Below are 13762 nucleotides of genomic sequence, written 5' to 3' on the forward strand. Positions count from 1 at the left end.
TGCCATTGTGATCAGAGAAAATGCTTGATATGATTTCAATCTTCTTAAATTTTTTTTTTTTTATTATTATTACAGAGACAGAGAGTGAGTCAGAGAGAGGGATAGTCAGGGACAGACAGACAGGAACGGAGAGAGATGAGAAGCATCAATCATTAGTTTTTCATTGCGCGTTGCAACATCTTAGTTGTTCATTGATTGCTGTCTCATATGTGCCTTGACCGTGGGCTTTCAGCAGACCGAGTAACCCCTTGCTGGAGCCAGCGACCTTGGGTTCAAACTGGTGGGCTTTTGCTCAAACCAGATGAGCCCTTGCTCAAGCTGGCGATCTCGGGGTCTCGAACCTGGGTCCTCTGCATCCCAGTCCAACGCTCATTCCACTGCGCCACCGCCTGGTCAGGCTCTTCTTAAATTTGTTGAGACTGCTTTTGTGTCCTAATGTGTGGTCTATCTTAGAGAATGTACCATGAGCACTTGAAAAGAATGTATATTCTGCTGCCTTAGGGTGAAAGGTTCTAAAGATATCTATTAAATCAAGTTGATCTAGTGTGTCCTTTAAGTCTGCTGTTTCTTTAATTTTCTTTCTTGAGGATTTATCTAGTGATGTTAGTGGGTTATTGAGATCTCCTACTATTACCACATTGCTGTTGATCTCGCCCTTTATATCCATCAATGTCTGCTTTATATACTTAGGTGCTCTTATATTAGATGCATAGATATTTTTTATGGTTATATCTTCCTGTTGGATTGCTCCCTTTATCATTATGTAGTGACTTTCTTCATCTCTTACTATAGTCTTTGTTTTAAAGTCCATTTTGTCTGATATTAGTATTGCTACCCCATTTTTTTTTTCATTTCCATTTGCATGAAATATTTTTTTTTATCCTTTTACCTTCAGTCTATGTGCATCTTTTGTTTTAAGGTGTGTCTCTTATAGACAGCATATGTACGGGTCCATGCAGCTATCCTATGTTTTATTATCCATGAAGCTATCCTATGTCTTTTGATTGAATCATTTAATCCTTCTACATTTAAGGTTATTATTGCTATGTAGTTGTTTATTGCCATTTTATTCTTTAAAGCTGTATTCCTCTTTTGCTATATTCTTTTCCCACTTTGATCTGTTTACAACAGACCCCTTAACATTTCCTGCAGGACTGGTTTGGTTGTAATGAATTCCTTGAGATTTTTTTTTGTTTGTTTGTTTTCTTTTTTGGTCTGGAAAGCTTTTTATTTCTTCTTCAATTTTAAATGATAGTCTTGTTGGATAAAGTAGTCTTGGTTGTAGTCTCTTGTTCTGCATTACTTTGAATATTTCTTGCCATTCCCTTCTGGCCTCAAATATTTCTGTTGAGAAGTTGGATGTCATTCTTATGGGGGCTCCTTTGTAGGTTATAGTCTTTTTTTCTCTAGCAGCTTTTAATATTTTCTCTTTATCACTTAGCTTTGGTATTTTAATTATAATGTGTCTTGGTGTAGGTCTTTTTGGGTTTCTCTTTAATGGAGTTCTCTGTGCTTCTTGAACTTGTGAAATTTTTTCTTGCATCAATTTAGGGAGATTTTCAGCTATGACTTTGTTGAATATAGTTTCTATCCCTTGTTCTTTCTCTTCTTCTTTATGAACCCCTATAGTGTGAATGTTATTTCTCTTCATGTTATCACAGAGCTCTCTTAGAGTTACCTCAGACTTTTTGAGTCTCTTTTTTCTGCTCTGCTTCCATGCCTTTATTTCTCATGTTTTCTAACTTGCTGATTCGATCCTCAGCTTCATCCATTCTGCTTTTAATTCCTTTTATTGTGGTCTTTATTTCTGATATTGTATTTGTCACCTCCGACTGATTTTTAAAAAATATTTCAATGTCCTTTTTTATACTTGCTATCTCTTTCTTTAGGTGTTTGTAATGACCATCCATTGTTGTTCTAAGATTCCTAGCATCCTAACAATCATTATTCTAAACTCTGTATCCAGCAGTTTGGTTATTTCCATATCACACAGTTTCTTTTCTGGAGATTTCTCTTGTGGTTTTATTTGGATTGCACTTTTCTGTCTTCTCATTGTGTCTGTGTGTTTGGGTGTGTTGTTTGTAGGGCTGTTTGAGTCTAGGTTTGGTGTTGTCTGCCTCCAACTTTTATTTGTGTTATTCCTAGGTCTTCTTGGGTTGTTATCAGCTGTCATTTGTAATCCACTGTCAGGTTTGGCTTTTCTAGCCAAGCCATTTTGAAGTCTTGATTTGTTTGTTTTCTTCTGAGTTATCTCAGTGGTAGTCTTGTTTACTGATCTCAGCAAGGGGCTTATTTGAAACTGTATCCAGGAATGTGGTGGATGTAACCTGAGACTCTGAAGGCCTGATCTGCCAGTTACTCTCTCTGGGGTCAGGTTCAGTAGGGGAGGTGTATCTCAGATTTCCATGGAGATCTGGGTTACTGCCCCTTCTCCCCACTTCTTGTTTTCAGCTTTGTCTTCTTGCATTGATTGGAGCTAGAAAGATATCTTGAGATGGGTGACCCGGAAACACTTGTTTTGTGTTATGTGGAAGGATAAACCCCTCCCCCAGCTACGGCCTACTGAGAAGTCAGCTTCTCAGGTCCTCCCATGCATTCCTCTGCCAGTCATTGTCTGTCACTCTCCCCCCTTTCCTTTTGGAAGATAAGCCAGCCCTTTCAACACACCTCATTCCCAGGTCCCAGGCAAGTGGCTGTGAGCTATATTTACTACTCTTTTCCTTGGAATGAGAACCCTTCTGTGCTCTCAGCCTCACAATCCCTTTGTTCCCTTAAGCAGGGGAGACTCACCATTCCTTGGTACTCCCTACCAGGCACAGTGTGGCTTATTCTTTGCTCCTTAGTTTTTAGAGCTGTTCTTGTAGTCCAGATTTGGTTTTTCACACTGATCTTAAATTAATTTGTAATCCAGTTTGGTGGTGTGAGCTGGGAGTCTGTGCATTTGCCTACTTTGCTGCCATCTTCAGGTCTCTCTAGGACAAATATTTCTTGACAAACCAAACATTTCCTAAGCCCTTTTGATTCTGTTTGTTCACTGCTCCTGCTATTCCCCAGGCACCAGGTGAAATAAAAAAACTGTCTTTAACCAATAAGCAAGGAACATGATAGCCTTTTAACACCGCACTAACCTTAATTTTCTATGATGATGGAAAAAATTTAAAATTTTTAATTCTTTTAAGTGAGAGTAAGGGAGATAGATTCCTTAATGTGCCCCAACCAGGATCCACCCAGCAACCCAAGTCTGAGGTCCATGCTCAGACTAGCTGAGTTATCCTCAGTGCCTGAGTTCAACACTTGAACCAACTAAACTATTGAGCTGGTGATCGAACCAATCAAACCACTGGCTGTGGGAGGGGAAGAGAGAGAGAAGGGGAAGATGAAGGGGAAGAGAAGCAGATAGTCACTTTTCATTTGTGCCCTGACCGGATTTTGAACCTGGGATGTCCACATGCCGGGCCAGCACTTTATCCACTGGGAAAACTATCATGGGCCTGTTTTCTGAGGGCCACCTCTGTCTAGCATATAGGGTAAGAGCAGAGGTCCAATAAATACCCAGAAGCCTGGAATGCAGTGCTGTGATCCGAGCTGAGATACTGGAAACCTTCCTGAGTGAGGTGGGATGATGGTGCTGTTCTTGGCTATAGGGTGGCTTATTCTTTAAGTTTTGCTTTGTTAATTTTTGGAGAATACAGTTCAGTGGGAATCCTCTCAGAGATTACTTTATCTCCAAGTGAGAGAGGATTATGGATTAGCTGGAGAGGGATGGAAGTCAGGCATGTAAGAAGTATGATTGGGGGACCTGGCTGGTTAGCTCAGTTGGTTAGAGCTCCAACCTGTAATACCAAGGTTGAGCCCGGGTCAGGGCACATACAAGAAATGACCAATGACTGCATGTCTAGGTAGAACAATGAATAAATGCCTCTCTCTTTTTTTGTCTTTTTTTTCTTCTTCTCCTCTTCCTCTTATTCTTCTTCCTCCTCCTCCTCTTTTTGTTCTCAAAAAGCAATCAATTTTTTAAAAGTATGGCTAGGAAAATATTTTGAAAAAAACTTTCCATTGTATATAAAATGGGCTGACACTGAATAAAATCAAGTATGAATATTTGATGTGAAGCTTGAGGAAAAACATATTGTCAGTTTATCATCTGTTGGAAACTATGATGGAAGCAATTTCTAGTTGGGGTCAGTGGTCTCTATAAAGAACTGTGCTAAAAGCTACATGTATATAGGAAATGTCAGCATTGGTCCACCCATAGAAGGAGTGAAACAGCCCCTGATGCTACTTGACAGTCCCTCATCTGGCAATGCATAGAAAGGACCCTTGATATTGGCTTTTTAAATTTCTAAAGAAGATATAGTACATAAACATGAAAAGAGAAAACAGACTGTAAAAAAACACTTTGTGGGAGACAGAGATTACATTGTCAACTTCATAATAATGACTCGTGGGACAGGTCTAAACAAAACATATGACCCAGGCAGCCTTATAAACATCTTTCCTGACCAAAATTTTCTCTTTCAGCAGAACCACAGCCAGAGATACACCCATGTTCTTCCTTCTCTCTGGCCTTCTCCAGTCAGAAATTCCTCAGTCAACATGTGGGACGCAATCACCCCTCTGATATTCTCCCAGGAACATCTACAAGAAAACACCTCCAATCAAAGGATCCCTACCCAGAGGATGAAAATCAGCAGCAGCATACTGATACACACAACGAGGATGGCAAAGCTGAAGGTCAAAAGGTCAAAGAGAAGTACAAACATCTGATTAAAAGAAACAGGCCAAGGAGGATTTCAAGGACCTTTTTCAAACCTCCCAAAGGATACATGGGAAGCTCTAGTGAGCAAGAGAGAATGATACAGAAAGCACTGAGCAGAGGCCAGAAAGTGAATTCAGTGGACACAGAAAAACTGTCTATGAGAGTAGTAATGTCAACAAATGAAGCTATCAAGCATGAAGATTGTCAGCAAGGCTTTGATAATGGGTCACATTGCCTCAAAAACCAGAGAACACACTCAGGGGAGAAGAACTATGTTTGCAGGGAGTGTGAGCGAGGCTTTACAAAAGAGTCAGACCTCCTCAGACACCAGAGGACACACTCATGGAAGAAGCCCAATGTTTGCAGGGAGTGTGAACAACTCTTTTCCCTGGAGTCACATCTCACACAGCAGAGAACACACTCAGGGGAGAAGCCCTATGTTTGCAAGGAGTGTGAGCAAGGATTGTCACAGAAGTCAACTGTTTTCAGGACACACTCAGGGGAGAAGCCCTATGTTTGCAGGGAGTGTGAACAAGGTTTTACTCGAAAGTCAGATCTCCTAATACACCAGAGGACACACTCAGGGGAGAAGCCCTATGTTTGCAGGGAGTGTGAGCGAGGATTTTCAAAGAAGTCACATCTCTTTACACATCAGAGAACACACTCAGGGGAGAAGCCCTATGTTTGCAGGGAGTGTGAACGACGCTTTTCACACAAGTCAAGTCTCTTCAGACACCAGAGGATACACTCAGGGGAGAAGCCCTATGTTTGCAGGGAGTGTGAGCACCGCTTTACACAAAAGTCAGATCTCGTCATGCACCAGAGAACACACTCAGGGGAGAAGCCCTATGTTTGCAGGGAGTGTGAGCGAGGATTTTCAAAGAAGTCAACTCTCCTAAGGCACCAGAGAACACACTCAGGGGAGAAGCCCTATGTTTGCAGGGAGTGTGAACGAGGCTTTAAACGAAAGTCAGTTCTCCTAAGACACCAGAGGATACACTCAGGGGAGAAGCCCTATGTTTGCAGGGAGTGTGAGCGAGGCTTTTCACTAAAATCAACTCTCATCACACACCAGAGAACACACTCAGGGGAGAAGCCCTATGTTTGCAGGGAGTGTGAGCGACGCTTTTCACAGAAGATACATCTCCTCTCACACCAGAGAACACACTCAGGAGAGAAGCTCTATGTTTGCAAGAAGTGTGAGCGACGCTTTACACAAAAGTCAGATCTCATCACGCACCAGAGAACACACTCAGGGGAGAAGCCCTATGTTTGCAGGGAGTGTGAGCGAGGATTTTTAAAGAAGTCAACTCTCCTAAGGCACCAGAGAATACACTCAGGGGAGAAGCCCTATGTTTGCAGGGAGTGTGAGCGAGGCTTTACAGAAAAATCAGATCTCATCACGCACCAGAGAACACACTCGGGGGAGAAGCCCTATGTTTGCAGGGAGTGTGAGCGAGGCTTTTCACTAAAATCAACTCTCCTCTCGCACCAGAGAACACACTCAGGGGAGAAGCCCTATGTTTGCAGGGAGTGAGAGCGAGGTTTTTTACAGAAGTCAACTCTCCTCAGACAACAGAGGACACACTCAAGGGAGAAGCCCTTTGTTTGCAAGGAGAGTGAATGAATCATTAGCAATAAATTGTGTCTCCACATTCATAGCTCTTACACAGGTCATACCCCAGCTCTGAGGGGACTTCATAGGAAGTTTACTGACCCTTTATCCTCATTAGATTGTAATTAGTACAGAAGTAACTAGTTAAACAACTTCTTAACTTTCATGACAAAAGATGAGCTGGACAAATAGTTCCTCAAGTGATATGGGAATGTCAACACCCATATTCTCCTGGTCTCTTGCCTTCTGTTCTAATAAATCTTATCTTCATAAAACTATGATGCCCATATACCTCATTCTTTCCCTCCCCATCACTGAAAGCAAAGAGTTCCCAGAGGGCCATAGAGAACTCACACTGTCAAGCACAGAAACTCAACCCCTAAAAAACGTAGAAATCTGAAGTCTATTTACATAGGTTACTTCTCAGGGGGAGGGATTTGAGACAGACTCACCAGGGAAAGTGATTTCCTTCACTCCAGGGAAGTGGAGGCTTCTCTCCTAGTAGGCTCACCACCCTCCTCCCTTGGCTTTTCTTGGCTCCTGTCCTGGTTTTCTCTGACCTCTGTAGTCTCTGGTGAAAACCAGGAAGAAATATGTGCATGTGCATGTCTGTGTCCCTGGCTCAGGCTGGGCAGCTAGTCTCCCTCACTCTCTCCTGTTTCTTCAGGGTGAGAATCTTATGGTGTACACCACATGGACTCTAGATCATTCCTTAGTGGGTTTCAATCTTGGCTCTGCCTTCACCAGCTCTGCAACCTAAGGCAAGATTCTCAACTTCTCTGTGCCTGTTTTTTAATCTATAAAATAGGAATGGTGCCTGACCAAGCAGTGGTGCAGTGCATAGAGCATTGGAATGGGATGGAAATGACCTATGTTTAAAACACCAAGGTTGCTGGCATGAGCACAGGCTCACCAGCTTGAGTGCAGGGTTGCATACCTGAGCATGGAATCATAGACATGACATTATGGTCACTGTCTTGAAGTTCAATGTTGCTGTCATGAGCAAAAAGTCACTTGTTCTGCTTTAGTCTCCTGTTCAAGGCACATAAGAGAGAGCAATCAATGAACAACTAAGGTGCTCTAACAAAGAATTAATGCTTCTTATCTCATTTCCTTCCTGTTTGTCACTATCCCTTTCTCCATCTCTCTAAAATAAAAATTGCTTTTCTGTCTCCACACTCTAACATAGATAAAATAAATAAATAACTAAACTCTCCAGATCAAAGCATATATGAAAGTTGATGCTTTCTGCTCTTCCCCCTTCTCTCTCTCTCTCTCTCTCTCTCTCATCTCCACTCTCTAAAATAAATGTTAAAAATAAATAAATAAAATAGAAATTGCTACACGATCAGTCTGCAGGATTGGAGATCTTCCTTCCAAACATTTGGAGTCATTTTGGCTCAGATAAACTTAAAAACTTTCAGTTTTCATGTTTCATATTTCAACAAGACCAAGTACCTAACCTTGTAAAAATAAGCTCCGCCTGATATGATTAGAAAATGGCAAATTCAGACTACTATATTATGGCACTCACATCTGTTAGAACTGCTAAAGTTTAAATATGACAGTACCAATGTTCTCATGCATTCATTAATTCTTAGATGTCCCCTGACTAAGGATTCAGCCTATAACTTTGGTGTATCAGAATGACGCTCTAACTAAGCTTCCTGGCCAGGGTATAACCATGGATTTCACCCAACTCATTTAAAGATAGAAAGTACCTCTTTCAGAACCAATAGATTACCACAAAAAAAGAAAACCAGTAGAGAGAAAAGTTACTTAACATAAGCCGGTAAGTGCATCAACTGAGGAAGGAGGAGCAGGCCCCCTCTTCACTGAGGAGAAAAAACAAGAAAAATGCAAGAGAAGGGAGCCTGCATGGGTAACTGAGTCAGACAGTTCTAGATTAACTACTTTCTATAGTTCACTGAAAAGGTGCCTGGGACCACTTGTTACACAGAGCAAGGAAGATAAAACTTATCTGGAAACCCCTTTTTCTTTTCTCAAAAGCATTTAAGAAACCATGTTTACATACCTTAATTAAAAATTTCAACACTTATCTTCTGATTTCACCTGAATTCACCCTCCCATGCTGGAGTCATGAGAGTTTCATATACCTCTAGACAATGGGATCACAAGCCCCTTGCATGAATACAAAGTATATAAGATGTAAGAAATCTAACTTTGAGGAGCACACATTTGGTTTCCTCTTTGGGGATCATGCTGCTCCACAAGCTAAATAAATTCTACTTCCTTCATCAAGTTGTCTGGGCATTTTTGTCCTGCCTTGATTCCTGCAATACAACCACTGACAGATAATGCACTGTACCCACCCCTGTTTCTCCTTACCATCACCAAGGTGTTATTCCAAAAATGCACATGACCTAACAGCAGTGACACAGACTGAGGACACATTTAAAAGGGACCATATTGCACTATAAAGCAAGTGACAACAAACTTTAAAGATGTGAAATTATATAACCTGTTTCCACCTCTCGACAGCTGACCTTGAAATCCTTATTAGCAGATAAACCAGGAAGTCCTTTTACTTACATTTATAAAATACAATTTTAAATAACCTGTAACATACATGGTAATTAGAATTCTAAAATAATTTTATCTACTGAAAGAGAATAATTTTAAAGAACCTATGGTGCCCTGAACAGATGGCTCAGTGCATGGAGTGTCCCCCTGTGTGCCAAGGTTTTGGGTTTTGTTGCAGGTCTCAGCACCTAAGAGAAGTGACCAAGAAATAATTTTATGTTTCTCTCTCTTTCTCAAATCAATGTAAAAAAAAAAAATTTAATGGAAAAATCTGTGATAGAACTGCAACATGCCTAGTGCATTTCTCTCAACAGAAAGGCAGAAAACAAAGAAAAGAGAAACACACTAAAAAATGCAGATATCTCTTCAGACCATATTTCTATTTTTCACCTAGAAAAGATTACTTTTTTTACCATCAACACTCTAATTCTGCACCTCACAGTGTTTTCTTCCCGTTTCTGCCTCACATAGTGCCTCTCCTACACTGGAACCATTTTTCTCTCACTTTCCCAAAACACATGACCTGAAGATCCCGTAGTGAAGACAGGTGAGCAAGAGGGGGCATCCCCACTTTTTGTCACTGTCCCAAGAGAAGAAAATCTCCATGCGGGGGAGTCTTCCCTGATAGAGGTCGTCACCACCTGTCAGGGAGCTCCAAGAGAGAGAGAGTGGAGAAGTTTGGCTAGGCACCTAGTCTTTCTGAGCAATCTACTGAAACTGAAAGTCCAACCCCTCAAAAGCTGAGGCATGTCAGAGAAAACCATCTGACCAGAGCAAATTTTTGTGGAAAAGAGAAGCCAACTGGGGAAGGGGAAGGAAGAAAACTCCTTACCTTCTTGGCCAGCAAGGGTTCAGGACATGGTCAGATTGCCAGCCAATCAACCTACAATTACATGTCCAAACAGAATCAGAGAGTAAGCCTGGGATGAGCTGCCACTGCCCATTGCTTCTCTGATTGTAAGTTTGGACGGCAAAGAGGGATCGTCCAGGAAACCGGTACCCTGTCCCACGTTTTGGCACCAAATATAAGAATCTATCAGAGTCTGAAAAGACCAGAATAACAGGCTTTATAGAAAGAAAGAAACCCTGCTGAGCACTACTCCGGGGAGAAGGGCACTGGTACAGACTATGAGGCAAATTTTATAGGGTTTGGAAAAGTCTTGAGCAAGTACTGAGTCAGAAGTTTTGGTATGTTCCCTTTGGCAGTTTTATGGTTTCAGCTTCCAAGAACTCTTCTGCCTCAGGGGCGATTGTCCAGTAAGTAAGGGTGAGGTCAGGAAGCCAGGTGGAAGAACCCAAGGGCAGTTGGAAGTTCTGGTAAATTCATGTATCTATCACAAAATATGGGGCAAAACACCATTTTCCAGATCATTTTTTTAATCCACTGAGACTTTCATTACCAGCAACTGTTGTGAGTTTGGCTAAAATAAACTCATAAATATTCTACAGGTCTGGACGTTGCTTAAATTGACAAGGGAGACGGGGGGGGGGGGCGGGGGAGAGGATCCCTCTCCTCACTAAACATCTCCAGGGAGATGTTGCCCCTCCATGGAAGTAGAGCCACTCTACAGAGGGAGGGCCCCTTACTTGGATGGTCACCAAATCCAAAAACGAAGACCCTCTCCAGGGACATACCCCCTCTCCAGGGAGGAAGCTCCTAAGACGAGGCTGCAGCTCCTTTCCAGGGGCTGACCAGGCCACGGGAAGTGTCCTGCCCTCGAAGTCCATGCCCTAAGCCGTCCCTGCCTCCATCCCTCGCCGTCTACCCTGTCCCGCGGTGCCCCACTTGCCTCTTCATCGCATCGCCATCCACTCTGCCCCGTGCAGCTCTGTGATGTCTGCCCCACTTCCCACCATTCCCGCCCCTCGCAATCCATGCCCACACCATGCCCGCCCTGCGCCCCACCCAGTCTCACATCCTGCCCCGCCCCATCCCGCTCATTCCCCAACTCATGTAGTTTTCACCATGCGCCGGCCCCTAGCCGGTCCCGCCCTCCACAGCCACGCCCAGTCCCCTGCCCCGTGATGTCCTTGCCCCAGGTCATGCGCCCTACCCCACGCTGTCTGCACCTCAGGCCATCCGCGTGCCTCCTTTCCCACCTCTCATCATTTCCACCCCATGCCATGCCTAAAACAGAAGCATGCAAAGAAATTCAAAGTAAATAAATGGGAAAAGACACCTCAGTGATGCACAAATAGGTTGACAGTTTCTGGTTACATGCACCCAGATAGCAGCAGAGGAAAAAACTTTCTGGTGACTTTTACCTAGCTGTGATTATCAAGATGCACATGAGGTGGCAGCAGAGAAGTGAGCTTGGAAAACATTTATCAGAGATCATACTGTATGTTCTTTCAAGCAAGTTTCAACAACCTTTAAACCACTGAAATGATATAAAGCATGTTTCTTCTTGTCATTACACTTAATCTAGAAATCAGTAATAGAAACTAACTAGAAAACCCTTACTTTTTTAAGTTAAATTTACTCCTACATAACCCCCCCTCAAAATCAACAATTCAAGTTAAAACTACATAAAAAAGCCTGACCAGGCAGTGGCGCAGTGGATAGAGTGTCAGACTGGGATGCAGAGGACCCAGGTTCGAGACCCCAGGGCCGCCAGCTTGGGCGTGGGCTCGTCTGGTTTGAGCAAAAACTCTCCGGCTTGGACCCGGGGTTGCTGGCTCGAGTAAGGGGTTACTCGGTCTGCTGAAGGCCCACGGTCAGGGCACAGGTGGGAGAGCAGTCGATAAACAACTAGGGTGTCGCAACGCGCAACGAAAGGCTAATGATTGATGCTTCTCATCTCTCCATTCCTGTCTGTCTGTCCCTGTCTATCCCTCTCTCTGTCTCTGTAAAAAAACAAAACAAAAAACAACTACATGGCAAAATATATAAATACATTTTAGGGGGAAAAACCTAAAAACACAGTTTTTCCACCCATACTAAGAACAAGGATAGTAAATTAAATCCAGAGAAAGTAAAAGAATGAAATGTTCACAGAGACATCTGGAGGGTGTATACCATATTTCCCCATGCATAAGACTAATCCTTTTTTGAAAAATTTGGAGTCTAAAAACTGGGTGCATCTTATACAGCGCTTGCAAGTTTTTACTTGCATTTCCTGCTTATTCACATTTGTTATCTTTTTCTCAAATTTTGGGCCCCAAAATTAAGGTGCGTCTTATACATGGAGGCATTTTATACATGGGGAAATATGGTACATTACAACCTTACCAGTTTTTTTCCACTTTGGATAAGATTTTGAAAAAAAATAATTCATTCCTCCATACAATTTAAGCTGCAACGACAACAAAAAAAGCCATTGTCATTTTTTACATTTTTAAAAATATTTTAATTATTAATCTTAGAGAGAGGAAGGCGGTGGGGGGGGGGACAGACAGACAGTCAGAAACACCAATCTGTTTCTGTATGTGCCCTGACCCAGGATCAAACCTATGACATTATTGTATGGGTGTGATGCTCTAAAATACTAAGCTCTCTGGTGAGAGAAAGCCATTGTCTTTGGGGGAAAATAAAAGTATGTAAAAAAAACCTAAGGTAATTTTTAAAAATAATAATCCAGTCTGCTGTTGTGACAACACCAAAAGTCTTTTCTTTGCTCTTGATAGTCAGGGGCATAAACACTATTTCTAATAGTTTAGCACAAAGTTGCCTCTTTTCTAATGTGCACTTTTTCTTGTGCCATATTAGCAGTCCAGACTGAGAGACCCCCTAAGCTGGGGGCTTTCAGAAGTTATCCGAGCCAGGGTCACCACTTACAAGCTAGGTTCTTTTGGTCACAGAACACCTCCCAGGGTATTTGTTTTGTCACTTGTAAATTTTCTCAGTTTTATAGCTAGATGAGAACACACATTGCTAAAGGACTGAGACTTTGGCCTCAGCTCAGCCTTCCAAGAAGCTGAGATATTGGACCTCGCCACCATCAATCAAAACTGAAACCAAAGACATTGCACTGCCAAATCCAGTTTTTGTCACAACTGATAATTATATTATTTATGTATATTTTTATTACCTCTGTCTACCCCATGACAGCGTAGTATTCATAAAGACAGAAAGTGCATCTGTCTCATTCACTATAGACAACCAGTGTCGAGCACAGTGCCCATCACAACAAAAGTACAATAAATATTTATTGGATAAGTGAATAGTCATTTGTATATGTAAGAATGAGACGGCACTCGAACACCAGATGTGCAGGCTTTATTAGAGGAGAAAGACCTGCCAGGGCACTTCTCCAGGAAGAAGGGCCCCCGAAACAAACTGAGGTAAAACTTTCTAGGTTTGGGGATAGCCTCAAGCAAGGGTATACACAAATAACAGACACACATTGACACAGAGAGATATGCTCATGTGCAATGCACATCTATGCACACAGATGTACACACACCCATTCTACCTCGGTACATATAGATAGAGAAATATAATAGGTACACAGAGACTATGGGATGAAAATGTAGTATTAACAGTAATTATCTCTATTTGGGAAATTTGTTTTTTTTCTTATAATTTTTTCTAGCATTTCTGCAAAAAAATACATTTTTATAATAAAAAAGTTGTTAAAATTTAATATAGTTGTCAAATCAAAGCACATCATATTTTATAATAAATTAAAGAGATTTAAATTAAAGTTAAAAAGACAGAAGTAAAAATAGTAGAATGGAAAGTCATTGAGTGCAGGAATATGAGTTCCTAGCACAGTGCCTGGTATATGATGGGCACTTTCAAAGGCTTTATGAAAGCATGGCAGGAAGGAAAGAAGGAAAACAAGATTAAAAGAAGGGTGATAGAGAGATCCAGGAAGGGAAAGAGGAAGAGAGAAAAAAAT

At 41.9% G+C, this 13762-nt stretch overlaps 2 protein-coding genes across 2 annotated transcripts in view; one reads left to right on the top strand and one right to left on the bottom strand.

The window, feature by feature from the left end:
- The window catches only part of LOC136308417 (uncharacterized), a 61428-nt gene that overhangs the window by 11437 nt on the left and 36229 nt on the right, over nt 1–13762 (bottom strand). The window lies entirely within an intron of this gene.
- On the top strand, nt 4597–6296 carry LOC136309605 (histone-lysine N-methyltransferase PRDM9-like). The gene is made up of 3 exons (XM_066238042.1): nt 4597–4734; nt 4953–5090; nt 5247–6296. Exons 1-3 carry the CDS (start codon nt 4597–4599, stop codon nt 6294–6296), a joined length of 1326 nt encoding a protein of 441 aa, XP_066094139.1.

Source organism: Saccopteryx bilineata, chromosome 6, assembly GCF_036850765.1.
Source record: "Saccopteryx bilineata isolate mSacBil1 chromosome 6, mSacBil1_pri_phased_curated, whole genome shotgun sequence".
NCBI classification, from domain to species: domain Eukaryota; kingdom Metazoa; phylum Chordata; class Mammalia; order Chiroptera; family Emballonuridae; genus Saccopteryx; species Saccopteryx bilineata.